The following is a 21,435-nucleotide window of genomic DNA, read 5'->3' on the forward strand; positions in this document are numbered from 1 at the left end:
CCGAAAATTGAGTTCCTGAAATTTTCATCCCAAACGGGAATCGAACCAGGAACCTTTGTCTTAGTAGTCCGATGCACTTTTTTTTTTTTTTATCTTTAAGTAGTCCGATGCACTAACCACTACACCACGACTCTCTTCAATTAAGTTTAAGACAATACTAGTTGTTTATGTTATCACAGGTATCAATGATTTGTCTTTATATTAGGATTTTCACTCATTCGCGTCGGTGTTCCTTCTTCTGTGCTTCAAACAAATTCTATGTTTTTCTAAGGTTATTTTTAAGATAATAACATTAAAAGGTTTTCAATTTAACACTGTAATAAGATTGTTATATATAGTTTGTACCAATACAAACATTTATTTTGTTATTAATGAATTGAAACCCAACTCCAAAGTATTGCTATACAGCTATGAACAATAACGGTTTAACATTCTTTGAATATTACTATATTTCCATGATGTTGTAGATCAATATATGCTAAATCTGAGTAGAACTTTCAAGAAATAAGAAAAAATCTATAGGTTTATCTCGTTCTTATTTTTCTTTCCTTTATTGAAAATGTGTCATGAATATTTCAATTTTTAATTCTGTATTTCTTTTAAAGTTTTTTTAAAATGTTAACGGGATTACAAAGATATATTACTTTCCATGCCTATTTTCCTTGAGGATTGAGTATTTGCATAATTTGAATAATTTGCATACATGTTATATTTGCAGGACTTGACTGTTCTGTTTGAATTAGATTATTTGGTGATTTGCAAGTTTAATTTCTTAAACGTGTGATAAAAAAATTTAAAGATGGAAATACATTGCACATAAACAATTGACCAATTACAAGTATGTACTGAAAGCGTAATTGATGCATTCATCAGTCGAATAAATAAAGATATCAAAGAATAAAAAAGAGTTAATGAGCTTCTGTCTTTTTCCAATGAATCAACTTTTTCACTGTGTTATTTTCAGTAGCCACCCTGAAAATAGATTGAATAAATAAATTGTACATGTAACTCGAATATGAAAGAAGGTACTAACTATAGTATATGTGGAATAGAAAAAGTCATCCTAGTTCATAGATACAAGGACCAAAAAGAAACAATGGATTTTAATTAAGTTTAAAAGATAAAAAAAAAACATAGCCTTATTTGGATCACCTCGTATTTGTCTTTAGTTATTGCACTATTTATCATCTTAACTTTGACAATAAGTAATCATAAGACTATTACAAGAATGCCTATAGATGTTACAAGAGATAAATGTACTGCTAATAACATGAACAACAAACACATAAACAGATTAACATTCTCTATGTAAATGTTATTCTTCAAATCCACTTCATTTAAACTCTCACTGGTGGATAATTGTCTCATAGGCAATCATCACACATTTGCTTATTCTTACAAAGGCCTTCCATTTTACAAATTGTGACTTGGATGGAGAGTTGTCTCATTGGCATGCATACCACATCTTCTTATTTTCATATATAACAATATAAAAGTTTCAGTAAAAATGACATTGAACCGTTTTAAAGAAATGTTAGATCGAACCAAAATGCTCGCAATAATTATTGGACTTTTTAAACGTTATAAACAAGCTGAGTACAGTTTTAGTAACATGAAGTCAATTGAAACGTTGATTTCAAAACCAAAACTGAAATTTTGAAGTAAAATAGTTGAACGGATGGATAGTTGTTTAATGTCCAGTCGCAAAGTAATAGCATTTTCAGGTTGAGATCATGTTAGTGCTATATGAGCTCTGCTTTGTACTAGACAGACACGCTGGTCATTCTTTATTGTTTTGCAGTTAGACATGACAGTCAAACTAACCAGACACATTCTGACTCTGTGCCGAACAAGTCTCTGTTCTGACTCCGTAATTCCGCATGCCTCTAGATAAGCACCAAAAAGTGAATCAGAGTCTTTGGTTTAACCAGGCTAGGTAACAATTGCTAATACTCTGTTCTTTTTTTAAAGCTTTTTAGTTTGCAATTTTTTTTAGAGACGGCACTTTTTCTATCACTATTGTATACATTTGTCAAATTCAAAATTTAACTCACCTTTGGTTGCTTTTTTTCATACTTCGTTCTTTTGCTATATGGCTTTCTATTTTTCTCGCGACGTGACCCGCCATTATATCTATCATAAATCACATTTCTTGACCTATTATTTCTGCCTTGACGACGATTATTAGATCTGCGCTGGGGTGCAACTCTCCCATTGGTTCCTCTATTACCCATGTTGCCCATTCGTCCAACTTGAGATGTGTTAGGTGCAACCCTATTAGCTGATCCTGATAATCCTACCCCACCTTGACCACCAGCCATATTGCCTGATAATCCTACCCCACCTCGACCACCAGCCATATTGCCTGATAATCCTACCCCGCCTCCACCACCAGCCATATTGCCCATATTACCAACCGACCGAGAAGCACCAGGTCCAACCATACCAGCCGCCCCTCTAGCCATATTGTTCATTGGGTTACCCCTCTCTTCTGCTTTTATATAATCCTCTACGGGCTGATCTGGGTCTACTGGAGCCATCGGATCTGGACTATTTGCCCTTGGTGTATAGGCTTGATCTCCAAACATCTGATCTGAAACAATGACTGTGTTAGGAGCTGGTCCATCAGCAGCCATGCCATTCGCAGAAGCAGCAAAACCACCATCAAAACCACCAGTAGAACCAGCTCTTTCAGCAGCTCTATTTACAAAAGGATCAACAGCGCGATACTGATTATCAAACGAGACACTATACATTCCAACATTGTTGCCACCTTGAGATCTAGCTGTTGTGATACAGAAGGAAACGACTACTATAAGAAGCTTCATCTGTAATATATAAATACATAATTGATGACTAGTAAAAATATAACAAAAAAAGATCATATGCATTATCAAAAGCTCTTTAATTCTACAATTCTGCATGGTCCAACGAGATTTTGAGATGTTACTTTCTTGAGTACGGGGGTAAGCGTCCTTTTACAAATCTTAATATATAATAGTATTTTAAAGAAATGTAAAGAAAAATAAAATTAAAACAAATATATATGCAAGTATGAATTAAAAAAAGAGGGACGAAAGATACCAAAGGGACCGTCAAACTCGTAAATCTAAAACAAACTGACAACGCCATGGCTAAAAATGAAAAAGACAAACAGAAAACAATAGTACACATGACACAACATAGAAAACTAAAGAATAAACAACACAAACCCCACCAAAAACTAGGGGTGATCTCAGGTGCTCCGGAAGGGTAAGCAGATCCTGCTCCACATGCGGCACCCGTCGTGTTGCTCATGTGATTACAAATCCGGTTAATAGTCTAATTCGGTAGGTCAAATTCATGAAAGGGAAGGGGATTGTAGTTACGACGTAAGGAACATATCCGATATCATTTGTGAAACGGTTATTCCATAACGGTCAACCAACTCGTGATGGCGTCCGTAAATTTACGAAGGGATGATTTCAACTTCACCATTTGGAACTCTTGGTTTAATAGCTTCCTTGTGAGCAGTAATCCTCTCTAACTTAAACGATGAGTAGTTTTGGTATCAAATGAAAACTTGGAATCACTGTAGAACCCTTATAGAAAGTTTTATTGGAAAAAGAAGAAGCATATGAAATTTTAGTATGAGGAGACATTTGGCCTGTTGTTCAGATCAGAAGTTCCTGTTTTTGTACCATCAAACTTCTGAGAACCAGTACAGTTATATATGCAATTAAAGATATGTTGATTTTTTCAACACAAGTCAGATTAAGGAAAAGTTTTGACATGAAATAACTGCCACTCTTTTTGAACTTAAAACAAAAAGCCATTAATGCTTGAAATTGCAAATTTTAACATAAAACTATCATGCGCTATGAGTTAGTGGTTTTATTCCTAAAAACTGAAAACGTTTACAAAATGTTGAGGTAAACGAAATACTACTGTGGTGTTTCTAGATTGTATAGATCCTGGGAGAAAACAGCTGATTTCCGTGTATAGATACTGTGACATAACAGCTGATCAACACACTTGATTCGCACCTGTCATGTCGCGTGTCGTTTCACATTGATATTTAGTAACCTGATTACTTTTACCTTAAAACCTTTTCAAATTGAAATACCGCTTTAGAAATTTAAATGAGAAATATCTAGCCTCTAACATGAATGTGGCAAAACCAGTGTAAAATTAAGCGTTTCCTTTGTAGTTACGAAAAATATTATATTATTATCGAAAACTATATAAAGACCAACAAAAAATCTATTGTAGACGACTATACGGAAATTTAGGAATTAATAATCGCCAGAACAAATAGGTTTAAAAAATGAATATTTGAAAAGATTAAGTATGACTAAGACTCAATTGTCATGTATACATAACTGTGGGTGTAATGAAGGTTAAAAAGATAATAATAATAATAAAAATATTACTGTAAATGAATACACAAAAAGACAAAGTATAAGAAAATTACAAGGATTTTTTTTTAAGAAAAATGTGAAAATTGAATAAGGAATGTATTTAGCAAAAATCATATTATTAAAAATTTGTTTATGTAAAATTACGAGGGTCCCTTTGAAGTTCAAGTCCAAGTTCAGGGACGGGTTGAACGCTCGATAAAATGTTTCACCCGTCACATTTAGTATGTGTCAGTCCGAAGTCAGTAGGTTTTTTCGTTTATTGTTATTTATACTGCAGTCGTTCTATTTGAGCAGTCAAAATGCGTTGACCGTATATTTCTATGTCATACAGTCACTGATCTGTTATTACTTTTTCACATGAATATTTAAAAAGAAATTGTTTTATCTCACTTTTTTAATATTTTTGGTTCATTATGTTTTAAGCTTATTGTTGACGTTTTATTTCATTCTCAAACAAACTTGTTCATCATAGATTGCAGGTCTCAAAAGGTAGATGTACATTTCATTGTGCTGCACAATTCTCCTCCTGCATGATATGAGACCTTTTTTTTTTTTTTTTTTATAAAAGTGGGAAGTTTCCCAATATTTAAATCAAATAATAACATACAAACTAAACAACAATTGAAAATGTACTCTTTTAGACTGCACGGTATAAAGACAATAATAGTGCATTAACTTGACATATCAACGATATAAGGATTCGGCCCGAAACAGGGAAATGAGAGGCTCTGCCGAGCTTTTTCCCCGTTTCGTGCCGAATCCTTATATCGTTGATATGTCAAGTCAATGCACTATTATTGTCTACGTACATAAATCAGGCCGTTGATTTTTTTCGTTTTATTTCCACGATTTTTTTCATGCCTGTTTTTTTTTATAGTTACTCGGCGGTTTAGGTTTTGCTACTTGTGAAAGGATGTACAGTGACCTACATTAGCTAACATTGGCGTCATTCGTTCTCTGGTGGATATATATATATATATATATATATAGCTGTCTCATTTGAAATTATACCACATCTTCTTATTTTACATTCATAATTGTGCTCATATATTTTCTCTATTCACTGCATTTATAAATTCAGTATCAAAACCCATCTAATTGATTGTTAGGAACTCATTTAAAAAATACAAATATAATAGAAGCAACTAAAAACGGTATGAATTAAACATCGTACTACATATTTTCTGATTAAAAAGTTAAAATCAAATATGTGGTGAAGCGAAGCAATTGTGATTTAGAATATTTTGTAATCTTTTGCAAAACTTGTGTATTGTTTAATGAATTCAATACAAAAGCAGAAATATAAAAAAAAACTTACAGTTCCTGCACTAGTGCTGTATTTTAAAGGTTTGTTCCTATGAAATTACATTCTTTGCAGAGAGGGACTTTGATGAATCATTTATACAATAATATTTTTAAATCGTGATAAAAATATAAATGATACGAAAACAATGTTATTAATTCTTGTCAATCATATATTTATTACAAAACAAACACATAAACTGAAAGTTTATTTGAGGAATATTAAAACTCCAAAATTATACCAAAAACAAATGTCGCATATCAAAAACTTGATAATGACTGTACTAAGAATAATAACTAAAAGAATTTTGTTATTCCTTTTGATATTTTCAAGAAAAATTTTATTGGTAAAAAGAAAAGGATGAAGATAAAACTGTGTTCATGTTACATTATCACGTGTAAATATAATGAAAACACAAAGATGAATTAAAAGTATAATTTGATGATTACAGAAAGCACCAGAAATCTCAGACGAAATGATAACATGGAACATACAAACAAAGACTTCTGTATACATGTCTGATAAATAGATGATATCAGATGGCTTTTAACAGTATCACCCCGAGCCAACCGGAGAAACCAATAGAACCTCAAAAGCTAACAAAGGCCATACATAAAACACTTTATAATATAAGGTCTGATTACACGTGTAATATTTCCAGACACTGATCAATCATGATGACAGAAATTATTCTGGATTCTCTATTTTTAAAATAGTGTAGTACGTACGTATACATTGTGGTCACATCATTGCTGTGGAATTTTTACGTGTAAGAGTTTTGTAAAAACTAACACGCAATATACTTGTGAAAGTAAAAACTATTAGTAGTTGTGTGAAGTCGCGAAGAGTCTAAAGGCATATATTATGTCAATGAAATATGGAGATGTAGGATAGACGCAAATGAAATAGAAAAAAAGTAAAAACATAGATCATGATACAGTTGAATGTGCAAGCGTTAACGATATACTATGTCAAACACGCACACATCGAAGAAATTGTTAAATAATCTCGCAGTAAGAATATTGACCAAATGGAAAAAGACCGCTTTGAAAATAAAAAAAAAACCCAGAAGGATAGATCACTTCTACCTCACTTAAAATTTCTTAAAATTCTTACTGAACTTTTTGGTTCGGCAGGGTACAGTTTTTTTTTTACATAGACTGTCTTATGCACTTCAAGTCATTTTTCTGTACATGTTCCTTTTCATGATGGAATAGCTGCGAACATATGATATGTATGATCTTAGCTGGTCTTACGGCTATATTTTCTGTAGATTTTCTTTTGCATGCTGTTTGTAGTATTTGACGCTTTCACTTTTGTGATTCTTGTCACATGTATATGTGCAAGATTTCCACTCAGAACAGCTAGGCGTGCATAATCATCGATAAAAGCTGTAGCGCTGCAGTTTTTTGTAGTACATCGCCATCTTATTTCTCCACTTTTCTTAATAAAAGCACAACACAACAACTGGCTTCCCTCGATTCGATTCTAATGTCTTTGTAGTAACATCCATGTTATCAACGCAAAGACTTCTCTTAAACTGATTCTTTTATATTCGTCACTGTACACTTTTTATAATTAGTGTTTACCTGTTTATTTATATGCATACCACTAGTTTAATGGCAATCCTATTATTTATACTCACTTTTTACCAATAAGAGTAACAATTATTTAAGTAATAAAAATTTATATCAGACAAAAATGATACAAAATATATATTAATCCTTAATATGTACGATCAATTTGTGTTCAGGTAAATTTGCGGAAATGAGTTCCGAAAACTGGCGCAATTGATACATTTGAAAATAAAAATTTGGCGCAAATAATACCCCTGAAAAACAGTAATTGGCGCAAAAGAAGTGCTTCCACAAAACACATAAAGAGACGTAATTGTTGGCCATAAAAGTTGTTACAACCGTGATAAACTTCGTTGCCGAAACGGTCAAAAAAGGTCCAAAGGAGAAAATCTACAGCTCAGATTGTCTCATAACAGTTTCAGCATGTTTTATCTGTAACAGTTCATTAAGAAAAGGTTTTAAATGGGCAGTTATAGAATCTAAAATCCATCATCAAGTTCAAAGGACCATTTAATTGAATAAGAATGAGACAAATGCACACAACTGTTTTGTACCTACATGCAGCAAGTCGTTAGTTTTCTCGTATGAATTGTTGAACGTTTGTCATTTCTAGGCTTTTTACTGGTACTAATGCGATATGGGTTTGCCTCATTCTTAAAGTCCATTGGGTGACCTTTAGCTATTAACCTTCAAGGTCATTTCGTCTTTGGTTGATAGTTGTCTCATTGACAATCATACCACATTTTCTTTTTTTTCATATTCATAAGCAAACGTGCTATAAGCATTATGTGTTCTTATAGGCCGAAAATAATATGGTGATGGTATAATGTGATAAACATCACGGAAGTTCTTTTAAAAGAATTAGATTATTAACTCTTTTGTATACATACTAGGCCTTGTGCTCTAAAAAGATTTGAATAGTTGAAAATCATGTTACTGCCACATAAAAAATCAATGATCATAAACCGCAACAAGAAAAACCTCTGAATTAAATGCCGCTTACTTGGGACAGGCATATTCAGAGTGTGGAGAGCTTATTTCTAAATAATTTTACAATGTGATATCTACAATATAGAATGGAGAATAAAAACAGTAAATGTGTCACGGAACAATAACCCGACCAATCAGTCTAAATTAGTAGTGGGGATGATTGTGCTCACGCTAAACTGGTTTCTCTAATTCTTCGTCAATTTAATCCTTTTTGCACCCATTGTATAAAAAAAATTAATCAACGTGTGGTTCGTTTGATCTCAGAACTTCATTGGTTAAAATTCGATTATGACGTCGAATTTTCATGCTTTCCTCTGAATTTCCTATTGTGACGGCATGAAAAAAGGCGACCATGCCTGATGACGTCACATAGAAAGAACACATTTTTTTGCAGATCATTCGAAAAGATGGAATAAGTTTGCCTGCATAATGTTAGAAAATCAGTAGAGAAACAGATTCCACCACCAAATCTCGTGTAATACGATATTTATCCACTCTACAGTTTTAAATTTGAAAATTTAACTGTAGAGAGTGGATAAATATCGTATTACACGAGATTTGGTGGTGGAATCTATATTTTATGGTATCAGCTAGCGATCATAGTTGAGGAGAAGTGCTGGAAGAAATTAATCGTGATAATCTTCACTCTCGGATCCTTACCAGTAGATAAACTCATCATAGATACCAGGATTAAAATTTTATATTTACGCCAGATCAGTGATGCTCGAATCAAAAAATGTTTAAAAGGCCAAATAAAGTACGAAGTTGAAAAGCATACAACAAGTTGAAGAGCATACAGCAATTTTTATAACAGTTGAGCAAAACATTAAACTCGCAATGGACATTGACTCCCTTTTCTTTTGTTTTAATCTAGAAAGTGATAGTTTTAAATGTTTTCGTTAATATTTTTGTCCATATTTAACATATTTTAGTTCTTTTAACTATAATCTTACAATAAAAATAGCAGTTTATACGTGTTTTCCAAAGGGAGGTAAGATCCTATTTTCAAATATCGCACCACTGCGTATTCCTCTCGCGTACTGAATGTCACGTTCCCATTAAATGATAAACAATACTTTTTCGTTTCTGTTTGTATGTTTTGTATGAAATCAAACAGATATTCAGAAATTTATAACTGTCCTTTCGTAGAGGCTTCAATTTTCGTAACATGATCATAGGATGTGATACGATTGTCACCGAGACTACTTTTAAATAGAGACAAAAGTAAGATGTTATGTTCATTTCTGATGACGGAATTAAATGCCTGACGTAAGTTTGGCTCAACGTGCCATAAAGTAAACTCATACTGCATTATATGTAAACACTAAGTTCGAAAGGTTTTCATGTTTAGACAGATACCAAGGTCCAATTAATCTTGTTTTAGATTATTACATTTGTCATTCCGTCAACCAAAATAAACTTCATTAAAGTATAAGCAAATGATGAGGGAAAACATGAAATTCTTTAAAGTTGAGTTATTGTTTATAACCCAGGAATTATTGGTAAGCTGTTCATTGAACAATCTGGAAACGAATGAGCTATTTCAATGGCATTAAAGCAACCAATCTATTCACTGAATTTTTACCGATAATGACAATACCATGCAGTTAATTATGACAAATACTTTAAATGCATTTTTACTTCTAAGCTCGAAAATAAGAATGCAATCTTAAGAACTAAGCAAAATATTGATTCCACAAAAAGTCTTTTTATAGTATTACATGAAATTGAAGTCATACAGCTTAATCAAGTACTCTCTATAAAATGATAGTTATCAAAGGCATCAGGCTTAAAAGTTGATTCTCCAGACGCGCATTTCCGTCTACATAAGACGCATGAGTGACTGTCAGATCAAAATAGCCACAAAGTTAAACAAGTACAAAGTTGTAGAGCATCGAGAACCCCCCCCCCCCCCCCCCCCCACAAAAAAAAAGTTGTCCCAAATACGACTGAACCGCATCGTTTACTACATCAAGCAATGAGGTATTTCATAAGTTTTTTTTAAAATAAGTTTTCAAATCAAACGAATAGCACTGAAGTCTGAAAGCCATTTTGCCTGTGCATAAAGGCGACAATAGTTAAAAGGTGTTCAATATACGTTCAATATTCTTAAATCGATAGAGAGACAACAAATCTGCGTTACAAACTAATACCGAGGGAAATGTATCAACTATAAGAGAAAGCGTTAGAACAACAGAAAGACTGAAACTTATAGAAACAAACTACTGCAATATTTCTGACTTGTTGAAGGACATTTAAAGGAAATTGTTTGGTATACTCTTGTTTTATGGCTAGCCAAATCAAACGCTTAACGGCAATATTAAAAACATAACCGATTTGTTTCCCGCAACAACCTGTTTTGCGTAGATTTTAGACAAAAAGTTTTCGATTCAGACAAGTAATATGTAAGATTTTGTATCAATTGTACATTTAGTTTAACGAATAGCATAACAAAAAAAATTACAACAAACAAAAACAAACAAAACAAAGCAAAACAAAAACAAAAAACAAACTTACTGTATCGATGATGCTTACAGTTTGAGTCGAGATGTATTTCTAAAAGTCGGCCAAGTGAAGTCATACCTTTGCAAAAACGACATTGATGAATCGGTTATTAGATATGTATTTCAACAACAACAAAATTTAATCGTGGATAAAATTTGAATAATAAATAACGATCAAATAAATATATGCCAATCATTTGTGTAACAAAGCAATATGTATCAATCAAAAATTTATTTACAGAATATCGAAACTCCAAAGGGTTAAAGAAAAACTAATGTCATATATAAGGCACATGTATTTATAACTGTAGGATTTTGTTATCTAAATGTTTTTATCCTTTTTGATATTTTCATTATGATTTTATTGGTTAAACCAGAATTTAGTGGAGGCGTTCCAATGTGAATGTGTAACATTCTCTCATGCAAATATATTGAAAATAGGTACATGAGTTTAAAGAAATTTCCAATCCTTCCGTATACGTGACCCAACACCCAACTGACAATGTCATAACATCCTGTTATTTAACATTTCTATTTTGAAAATGTGGTAGAATTAAGATATTGTTATCTTAGTAAGGATGTTTGTACCATAGCGTCATCGAAAGTGCAAACAATTAATTAATGTTGGTAAATTGATATTTTTAGAATGGGAGAATATTGTTAATTTTTTAGTCAATGCCTTCCTCATTAACTCAGTTTTTGTCTGTGTATGCCTGTTCAAAGACAGGAATCTGTTACCAACGTGTTTTATTTTCTATGTTCTGTTGCGAAGATAATGCTTTATATATATATATATATATATGCTTGAATATAATTATTTTCTGTGACTGTATCTTACATTAATTTGTAGGATCCTTTACTATAGACAATTTAGCTGATCTGTAACAATAACATCTTCATGCCTTATATATCATGTACTGTAGTACGCCGCTAGATTAAAACTGACGTGGAAAGGTAACATATGGCCACCGAAAGCTCTTTTTTTGAGAGCCCAGGTGGTCGTGTGGTCTAGCGGGACGGCTGCAGTGCAGGTGATTTGGTGTCACGATATCACAGTAGCATGGGTTCGAATCCCGGCGAGGGAAGAACCAAAAATTTGCGAAAGCAAATTTACAGATCTAACATTGTTGGGTTGATGTTTAGACGAGTTGTATATATATATGCTTTATATATATGTTTTTATCCTTTTTGATATTTTCATTATGATTTTATTGGTTAAACCAGAATTTAGTGGAGGCGTTCCAATGTGAATGTGTAACATTCTCTCATGCAAATCTATTGAAAATAGGCACATGAGTTTAAACACAGTTTGACGCATATATATATATATATGCTTTAGCTTTATATATATATATATATATATATGCGTCAAACTCATTGGACAAACAAGAAGTGTATCTGTCGCTCCTTTCGCATGCATGTATTTATCTATTTTTTTATGCAGTAAATACACTGTAATTAAAGTTTAATTCCCTTGGGTATATGTGATCTTGCACTTAATTACAATTCTCGACAGTAGTGGAGGGTAGAAACTGTTCAAGAGACAACAACAAACAAGCAAATGTACCGGTGATTTTAAGTCTTGATACATCATATAGTCTGTGGTGTCCGTCAGTTTGTGAAAGTCACCCCTCACAGTTTGTTATCAAAACATGATTACAAAACTAGCGGCCCGGTTGGAATCAACGACCATGGCCACTGAAATAGTCAATTGAATATATTAAGGTAACCAAACAAACAAAGTTTGTCATGACCATCTTTTTAAATATAAATCTGATTTTTAGTTTATAGTAGTTACCAATTATACAATCATTTTGCCAAACGAAGCCTTTAAAACTGATTTTTCGTCTTCTAATTCTTCCTACTCAACCATATCATAACGTTTGCTTATAAAATTTGGCATGGAAATGGAATACCATAAACTATGTGTCACATGTCATCTTGATCTGCATGTGACCTTGCTTTTGCTTCAAGGATCGTACATTGTTTATCCTTTTGTGCATGCTTTGTATAGCACATCAAAATGATGCATAACGTACTGGTCATTGAAGATGACGTTTGACTTTGCTAAGGGATTTATTTATCTTCATCCATAAACCATATATAATCTTGCTTGCCATTTCAAAAACTTGAAAATTCATTGACGGGTTTGCCTATTATATAAGCAATTTAAATATAACCGTACAAACTAAAACTTAGATAGGTAGCAATTATGGTTTGGGTGCTATTCAACCCCCTTATATCATAAATTTTACAACAACGAATAGACTAAACATTCGCAACCATTACACTCATATATACGTGTTTTTCTTATTTTCCATGACAATAACTATTTTCATGAAATTTTTTACTAAATTGACGTCCGTCAAGAAATGTAGGGAAAAGAATTAAAAGGTTTCAAAAGACCATCAAATTTTGTAAGACGGTGAAAAGATAAACATGTTCACAAATCATTACTTTGAAGTAACACGAACCCCAACCAAAACTAAGAATGATATCTGGTGCTCCGGAAGGGATAGCGTATCTTGGCAGACATAAATATCAAGGTTTATGGTGATACATTAGAGTGAATTTCACTAAAATTGTCCGCATAGTTATTCGTTGCAATATACTATTTATTGTTGATTTTTGCTAATTTTTAAATCATTTTCAGTAGCTGTTGGATGAGTTGTTACAGATCGTGTAAGGGTTTTGCTCTGGTTTTAACCTTTTAACTGCGTTTTATCACTAAAAAATAAAATATAGCGTTTTACTTACAATGTATAAGATTAAAGAAGGGGCGAAATATACCAAAAGTCAAACTCATAGATCGGAAATAAACTGACAACACCATGGTTAAAAAAGAAAAAGACAAACAGACAAAAAATAGTACGCAAGGCACAACATAGTAAGATAAAGACTAAGGTAGCACTCCACAGTTAGAAAAAAAAAATGAGCCACAAAATGTTTTATCATCTCCTATTCCTGGATTTCTAATACATTGACATTACTGTTTGTGTTGTACATGTGCATATGTATGTAATCAGTATCTTCCATAGATTTGATTTACAAAAGTTAAAAGGGTGAAAAATAATTCCTTTAATGAGAATCCATGGCAACATTTTGCATTTATTTACCATAAATTATTGCAAAAAGGGGGACGAACATGTCACATATCCCCCCAAAATTTGGATCAAACTAGAATTTCAATGCCTTTGAGTGATACCTTTTTAGAAACTGTTTGCATAGATCTTCCTAATGATCAAATGAAAAATGGGTGTCTTTTGCCTCATTTTTTCGTAAAATCTAATCACAAAGTTTGTGCGACAAAAAGTTGGAAAAAACATTACAAAAATTGCCGGACCAATGCATGGTATGGGCATGCAAATACGGACTGTCATACAGAAAACAACCTATATTACATGCATTACATAATCTTGATGTTCATATAAACCCAATACGAAGGCTATTTTAGTACTCAGCTATCCAAAAATGAATTTATTGCACACTAGCTCTCATATTTTAAAAATCCACAGGGGCCAAAATGCGAAACTACACACCTAACTGTGGAGTGCTACCTAAGCAAGACGAACCCCATCAAAAACTGGATGTGATCTCAGGTGCTCTAGACGGGTAAGTAGATCCTACTCCACATGTGACCCCTGTAAATTATGTATTTAGTCGTTATTAAGTATCGAAAATATCTCTATTCTAGTCTTTACAATGTAATGTCATTGGGAGGGGTTCTATTCGCATCAGATCTTTTTAGTAAATCACCAGGAAAGGTCATTGTAAAAAAAACTCAACTTGTCAAATACCTGTTTTACCACTCTGAATCATTGCTCAATGAGTCGTTGAGTAACAAAGACCAAAAAGAAGTTATAACCAAAATAATTTACATATATAAATATATATAGTTCAAACTAAAGTTGACTATGAATTGCACTCTTGTAGGTTATTGTTAGGTGAGCGATAAGCCACATTATAAAGAGCCTCTAGTTATTCCATTTGTGTGAACATGCATTCTTATTATGGTTAATGTCATTTATTAATGTAAATTCATTGTAAACATGCAATCATACTGGTTGTTAATTAAGTTTACTGAATTACTAATTTTAATGATTTTACATATTATTATTTTTTGATATTATGATTCATAAAAACTACAGATGATTTGTGGTAGTTTAATGTATCACAGGTCGGTGTTAAAAGTGATTAAAAGAACCCATTAGTGCTGTACTTTATATGTCTTCTACAATACAAGCAATGGTTTCTCGTGACAAGAATGGGAAGATATGCAGAAACTATTTACCGTTTGTAACAGTTCCTCTTCCTAAATATCATTGTTATCGTATTACGTTTTTTCCCCTGAAAGTTCTTAATGATAAAAATAAAGATTTTTCACATCATGTTAATAGATCCCATTTCCCTTTTTATTGAATTTATGAATAAAAGAATGTTCTTTTTGTGAGTTGTAAATAGGTTTATTCCATAATTATAATAAAATGACAATGCCACTACACAGATACGCAACTCATACCTTTCCAAAAGTACCGGGTTAACTCATGTCACTACAAAACCGCAGGACAAACCTCACCCGCACTGAAAAATTAATTTAATCAAGGAAAGGTAAACAGGTTTCGTTGCACTTGTTTCATAAAGCTTGCTACTCATCTTCCCATTCAACAGTAATCAGTAAGTCGATGTTAAGGCTACACACCATTTTGGAATGCCTGTCGTATAACACGAAGAAATTACCTCATTCTTAAACAAGCTTTTACAATAAATTATTATGTAGCCCTAAATCATAAATGAATATGGATGCTTGAAATGCAAATGCAAAGTACTTCAGGACATAGATTATGCAAGGAACATGTGCAGCTCATAAATAGGGCAAGATGTTATGTCTTGGTGGAAAAAAGCATGATAAATTCTTACATAAAATGGTAAACCCTTGGGTAATTTATAATCTTTACGTAATTTAATAGTGTCATCTGTATTGGTATGATACTCTTTAACACATTAAGGTGTCTTAGATATAAAGAAGATGTGGCTCGAGTGCCAATGAGATAACTCTCCATCAAATTCAGAATCGGAAAAAGTAAACCATTAAAGGTCACAGTACGGTCTTCAACAAGGCGCACAACGAACTGCAACCTATATAAAAGGACCCCAAAAATTACTAGTGTAAAACTATTCAGACAGGAAAATCAACAGTTTAATCTTTTTCTATTTCTGCGGAAAGTTTATGATATACAGTTTAAATTCCTGAAACAGTTCTTATATTTCCCCTCACTATGATCGAAATGTTATCTTTTGCTTGTGAAAGTTATAGAGGCTTACCAGGAGATGGAGACTTTACATCTGTTCTCTTTTGGTATCCTTGTCATCGTCTGTACTACTAGTTTTTTAGCTTCATCACCTATGCCACATACTTATCTATTACGCCCTACTCTTCATCTTTTATATCTTCTAACTCACCCCCTTTAAATACTATATATATTGTTGTGCTCCACTTCTGCTTGATTTAACTCATGGTTACTGCATGCAGAGGCTTATAATGAAGTTTGCTATTCAGACAAACCCATGTTTTGACGCTGATTTGAAATCTTGCTCTCGTCTGCCCTTTCATCCACAAATTTTGTAGGCGTAAGAGCCTGCACTTTCAGATTATATATGCTTTCATTATCATTCTGGTGAAATGTTTTAAAGTCATGACTGTCATATACAGCAGTTGTTATCAAATGAGTTCGTTCCTCTGTATGTTGCATTGGCTTTTGTTTTTGTTGCACTTCACTGTTTCTGTTGTTCCTTTGTTTCCCTCTCATAGTTGAGGTGTTTCACTCGGTTTTACTTTGTAACCCGGAATCGGTTTCTCTCAATCGATTTATGACTTTTGAACAGCGGTATACTGCTGTTGCCTTCATATACTACTATCTCTTGACCTCATACAACACACTCGTTAAAGAGCTTAACCGCAACATTTGTTCCCACAGGAAGGTTTCTCAATCAGTACATCTCTTTAGTCTATCATATGATTGTATCGACCTTTTAGTGCTTTATCTTCAAGAAAGGTATTTGCATTTAAGGATCGTATCTAGCACTAGAGGGAGATAAATCTGTAAAATCAGCTAACCGTTTTAATTACGTTGTGTTGTTAAGGGAAATTTACGCTTTCCAAAATCAAAATAAGTTTTCGTCAAACTGCTATATTACCAGTGTAATTTTTCTGATAAAAAGGTTGGTTCAATTTTTTTGATTTTTTTATATTTTTGTCAAAGGGTCAAAGTAAATACTTTGTCAAAATTTTAAGAAAATTAAATTAATTTTAGTTAAAGTGTTGGGTACCACCTTACGAAATGAATACGGCGATCTCATTTTCTTACTTTATCATATTTTGTTAATCTTTTCTATCAACTAGTTTTCCAATACTATATGGATGTTCTTCTATGCTTAGATCACAGTCCCCTTGGTATCTGTTTCGAGATGTCTGTATTTTTTCTGTAAATTTGATGTACTACTTTCTGACAGTAAATTGAAAAACATCATGAATTGAGGTACATTTCAAAGCAGTAGTTGAATAGGTTCCCATGATATTTATGGTAATTCACAAAACCATAAAATGAACATTTTTTTTGTGTTTTCACATCTTCTGCCTTCTTTGTATATATCAATTTCTTCCACGTTTACCAGTTTTCCCAAAAGTTCTTAGAGCTATCATTTTTGTTTTGGTTTCAATTATAAATCATATTCACTGATCTTTTAATTAATAATGAAAAGTAAAGACTTATATCCATATCAATATTTTATACGAGTATGCTTAAACATTTCATATTTTGTAATGAGAGAAGTATTGTTACAGTGCTCTTCTTTACTTTAAAACTGATAAAATTCCAACACCATATCAAGTATCAAAATATGTCACATCCTGCAGAGTATAGAGAACAGTTTTATTTTATGAGTGTTCGAAATGAATCATTGATAGTTTTATCGTTTAACAAACTAAAATCAACGTTCTAACGGAGGCCTCCGTTTTTCTTCGTCACCAACTCTTATGCGTCTGCTAATTTAAAATACTAGGTCTAATTTCTCTAGCATCTAACATTTGTTGTTCAACTCTTCTTGCTTCTGAAATCCTAAAATATTCCTTTTTATTTTTGATATGTGCTATTTGGGTTTGGCAAACACATTTTTGTATTTCTTTTCTGCTAACAACTATTGATTCAGTAGCTTTTTTATTTGTAGAACATTTCTATCGAAGAAATCTTTATTGGACACACATGCGTTGGAATATAGTAATACTTTAGAGATGTATTTCTGATATGTATGTGCTGTCGAAATTTTATTAACAATTTATCAGAGCTACAGCATTATAGGTGACTTAAATAGTAGGACGTACTGGCAAATGATTATGGAGTGAACAACAAAAACATAATGCAACCACGATGCATCGTATCAATAGAGTGATTTTCACAAAGTGAGTACACTGGGAAAAAGGATTAGAAAAATAAAGATATGACATGAATATAGGACTTCAAATTAATCGTATATCGGCATTAAACCCCTAATATTTTACATAGTGTAATAAGACGTATTACTTACATATATAGTTTATAGCTAAATTATGATATAACATCTTGTATAATCATATATTTCAATAAAATGTGACAAGGACACTCGTAATTAGATCATTTAGGATTAGAAAACTGTGAAGTGATGAATATATTTTATAAGTGAATGTAGTATAACATATAAAAAAACATGAACTGCATTTTGTTAAACATAATTTAACGAATCCTGAATGGTGTCGCACACCACTAATGTCGTAGCATGCTATCATTGTTATATCGAAGAAATGCTTTCAACTTCTACAACAATCCGTAGTAATAGGTACGGGACGTAGCGAATTAATCGCGCTAAACGGATTGCGAACGGTTGGAATGCATTATCTACTAGACATGTATTTCACCTTGTGAGATAGTTTAGTCTTTGCTCTTTGTAGGTGAACATAATTCCTTTCAATACGAACACAACTAAAGCTGAGAAAAAGCCATCAATTCAAAGTGAAGAACTAATTACTTATTTGTTGTTGAGTATCTCTCGCCGATTGTCTCTTAGTTGTATAAACAACAATGTTTCAAATGAATTTAAAAATTAACAAAGTACATCTGATTCAATAAGCATTTATTGCCATTCAACGATGAAAAAACAATAATGTGGTTAAACATTAATTCATTAATGTCACATAATTACAAATGATTTTTAAGACATTTCCGTCTATAGATTACACTTTTTTTAAAAACTATATTCTAACTTTAGCTGTTCATCGATTACAAAACTAGATCAATTGATATAAATAAAATATATTAGGGACAAATGCACCTGGCAAAACAATCCAATGAAATTTAGAAATAAACTAATATATTACAAAAAATGCGGTTTTTTATCATTACAGTTGCCACAAGATCTTTAACGATAAACTGAAAGGATTTACAGCTTCAAAAAAGACTCCCCAATGTCGACTAGGAACAGCTGAATTCTAAAGATAATCAAGTTACTTAGGAACACAAGGTCTAGCGTATATCATTGATAGATACAAATCTCTAGAAAAAAAATAATGGTTCCAGGTTGGATATTAAAGGGATATTAGAAATCTTATATACAGAAATATATATATTTGTAGAGACACAAAGCAAGAAACTGGTGTGGATCTAGTGAAGAAGCGATGTCTTTGACATCTCATTTTTTATGTTCTCACCGCTAAGCGAAGTAGTGTTATGTGTTACGATTGATCGTCCGTCCTTCCCATTTTCTTTTCCGCACTGAACTGATGTTTTAAACTCGCAGACAGATTTTTTTAAATTTGGACAGTGGGTCACTTATCGTTCTAAAGTTTTGCCCCTTTATTACTTGACAATATTATTTCAAATAAACTCCTCATAGTTACCGGCAATATAACCTAACGCAACAGAACACGGAAATGCAAAATATCAGGGATATTTATGTGTTTTCCCAAGCAATTAAGGCACGACAATTAGCATATTAATATCGATTGCAAAGAGGGGGGGGGGGGGGGGGGGGGCTTGAATACTTTTGGATATGAAGAAACTTTAATACTAAGTATTCTGTAGGATGCACTCAAATATCGAAAACATGTTGAAGTATTTGGCTTTGAATTGCATGTCTTTCCTCATAAACGTTTAATACGAATTTTCTTAATTTCGTTAATTCTTAAATTTCTGTTTTATTCATTTGTTATTGGTATGAAAGTTATTGGGATAATCGAATTTGTTTAGCTGTAGAATTAATTTAAGCGTCTGTTTATCTAAAACGTAAAAAATAGGATAATTTACTAGTCACGATTCCACGATTATTTTCGCTAAGACGAAGAAACTTGAGAAGGGGATTTTTGTACTAAAACACACTCTTTTTTTCTTTCATCATGTTTCAACGTCCAAAATCATGAAATACATTGACATAGTATAACAAGAAAAGATCACAAGTAGAACTGAATAGGATGTTTAGTCGTTCACAACGCTTTAAAATGTCTAGTAGTCTAACCAAGCATTAAAGTTTTTCTTTCAAATGGTCCCAGAGGATTTCAGAAATTGCCACAATGTTACATAGGTAAAATAGTTGTCAATGTTACTATATACTCCCACGGAAATGATCCAAACAAAATGACGGTACAGTATAATCAACTAATTATAACAATACAATTCTACCAAGTGTAAAAACTTTCTGTCCAATTTTACAGTCTATGAGGAGTTTTAATGAAAGTTCCATTGTGTTACTATATCTTGTATATAACCTCCCTTCCTCTGCGAAACAAATCGATCACGCAATTTTTCCAAACATGGAATTGTTCTTCCAAATGATAGATAGCATTTGCCTTCAAATGTTTTTGATTTTTTCCATTTGATAAGGGTTTGAAGTTTTCCTTAGTGATATTACTTTACTTTTAATCGTGTTACAATAGTGAAAACAGAGCCAAAATCCTTTTGTTAAATCAAATGTAATAGTATGTTCGCACCATGATGTACACACATCTAAAGAATCAACATGCGGTCATAAGTTTTCTGTGATTCGTTTTGTATTATTTTATTTTGACAACCTCGATATGTAACGGTCTTACGTATCATTTGTCCTCAAAACTGGGTGATCATTTCATTTGTAGAGCAGGAACTGCATGCACTTTTGGAGCACTCGAGTTACCATCGGTTTTTATTGCTGTAAATTTATTTTTCGATGTGATGTTATTTGAACGTTATTAATTTTGTCTTGTGGCCATAATGTTATTCTTCTTCCCTCGAATTATGGTCTTTGCTTTTCTCCTTAGTATTTCAAGTCCTTCTATAACAGAAATCCTGACTTTTCATGACAAATGAACATGTTGCTTGTATAATGTATTTTAAAAGCAGTTAATCATATACATCTGAATATCTATCAAGTTATTAATCAAAGGTACATATAGTGCAATACAAATTACTTCGGAATTTAAGTATTAGAATACATTTGAGACAAACATCAAAAGCCACAATCCTTAGATTTTTCAAGAAAATAGCAATTCGTATATTTATTTTCGAAGAGTGCAAAACAATAAATTCCATTAGAACCGCAAAGTCATTGACATTCAGTTCGCTTGTAGATTTACAACTTTATAACACTGGATTATGATAAAT

The 21,435-nt window shown here is 32.4% G+C and overlaps 1 protein-coding gene across 2 annotated transcripts; it reads right to left on the bottom strand.

Annotated features, from left to right (window-relative positions):
- Positions 1-480: 480 nt before the first annotated feature.
- LOC134712035 (PE-PGRS family protein PE_PGRS5-like) lies at positions 481-10,872 on the bottom strand. Of its 2 annotated transcripts, none has more exons than XM_063573146.1 (3): positions 10,788-10,872; positions 2,055-2,828; positions 481-972 (listed from the first exon to the last, which is right to left on the bottom strand). In XM_063573146.1, the coding sequence occupies exons 2-3, from the start codon at positions 2,826-2,828 to the stop codon at positions 961-963; spliced, it is 786 nt and encodes a 261-aa protein (XP_063429216.1). In that variant the 5' UTR covers positions 10,788-10,872; the 3' UTR covers positions 481-960. The 2 variants fall into 2 exon arrangements, with proteins under 2 accessions (XP_063429216.1, XP_063429217.1); XM_063573147.1 differs by lacking the exon at positions 10,788-10,872 and adding an exon at positions 5,719-5,816.
- Between the last annotated feature and the right edge of the window lie 10,563 nt (positions 10,873-21,435).

Source organism: Mytilus trossulus, chromosome 3 (genome assembly GCF_036588685.1).
Source record: "Mytilus trossulus isolate FHL-02 chromosome 3, PNRI_Mtr1.1.1.hap1, whole genome shotgun sequence".
Taxonomy (NCBI): Eukaryota; Metazoa; Mollusca; class Bivalvia; order Mytilida; family Mytilidae; genus Mytilus; species Mytilus trossulus.

What these genes read in the sequence shown, in the direction of transcription:
- LOC134712035 (XM_063573146.1), bottom strand. Translation starts at nt 2,828, where the DNA reads ATGAAGCTTCTTATAGTAGTCGTTTCCTTCTGTATCACAACAGCTAGA.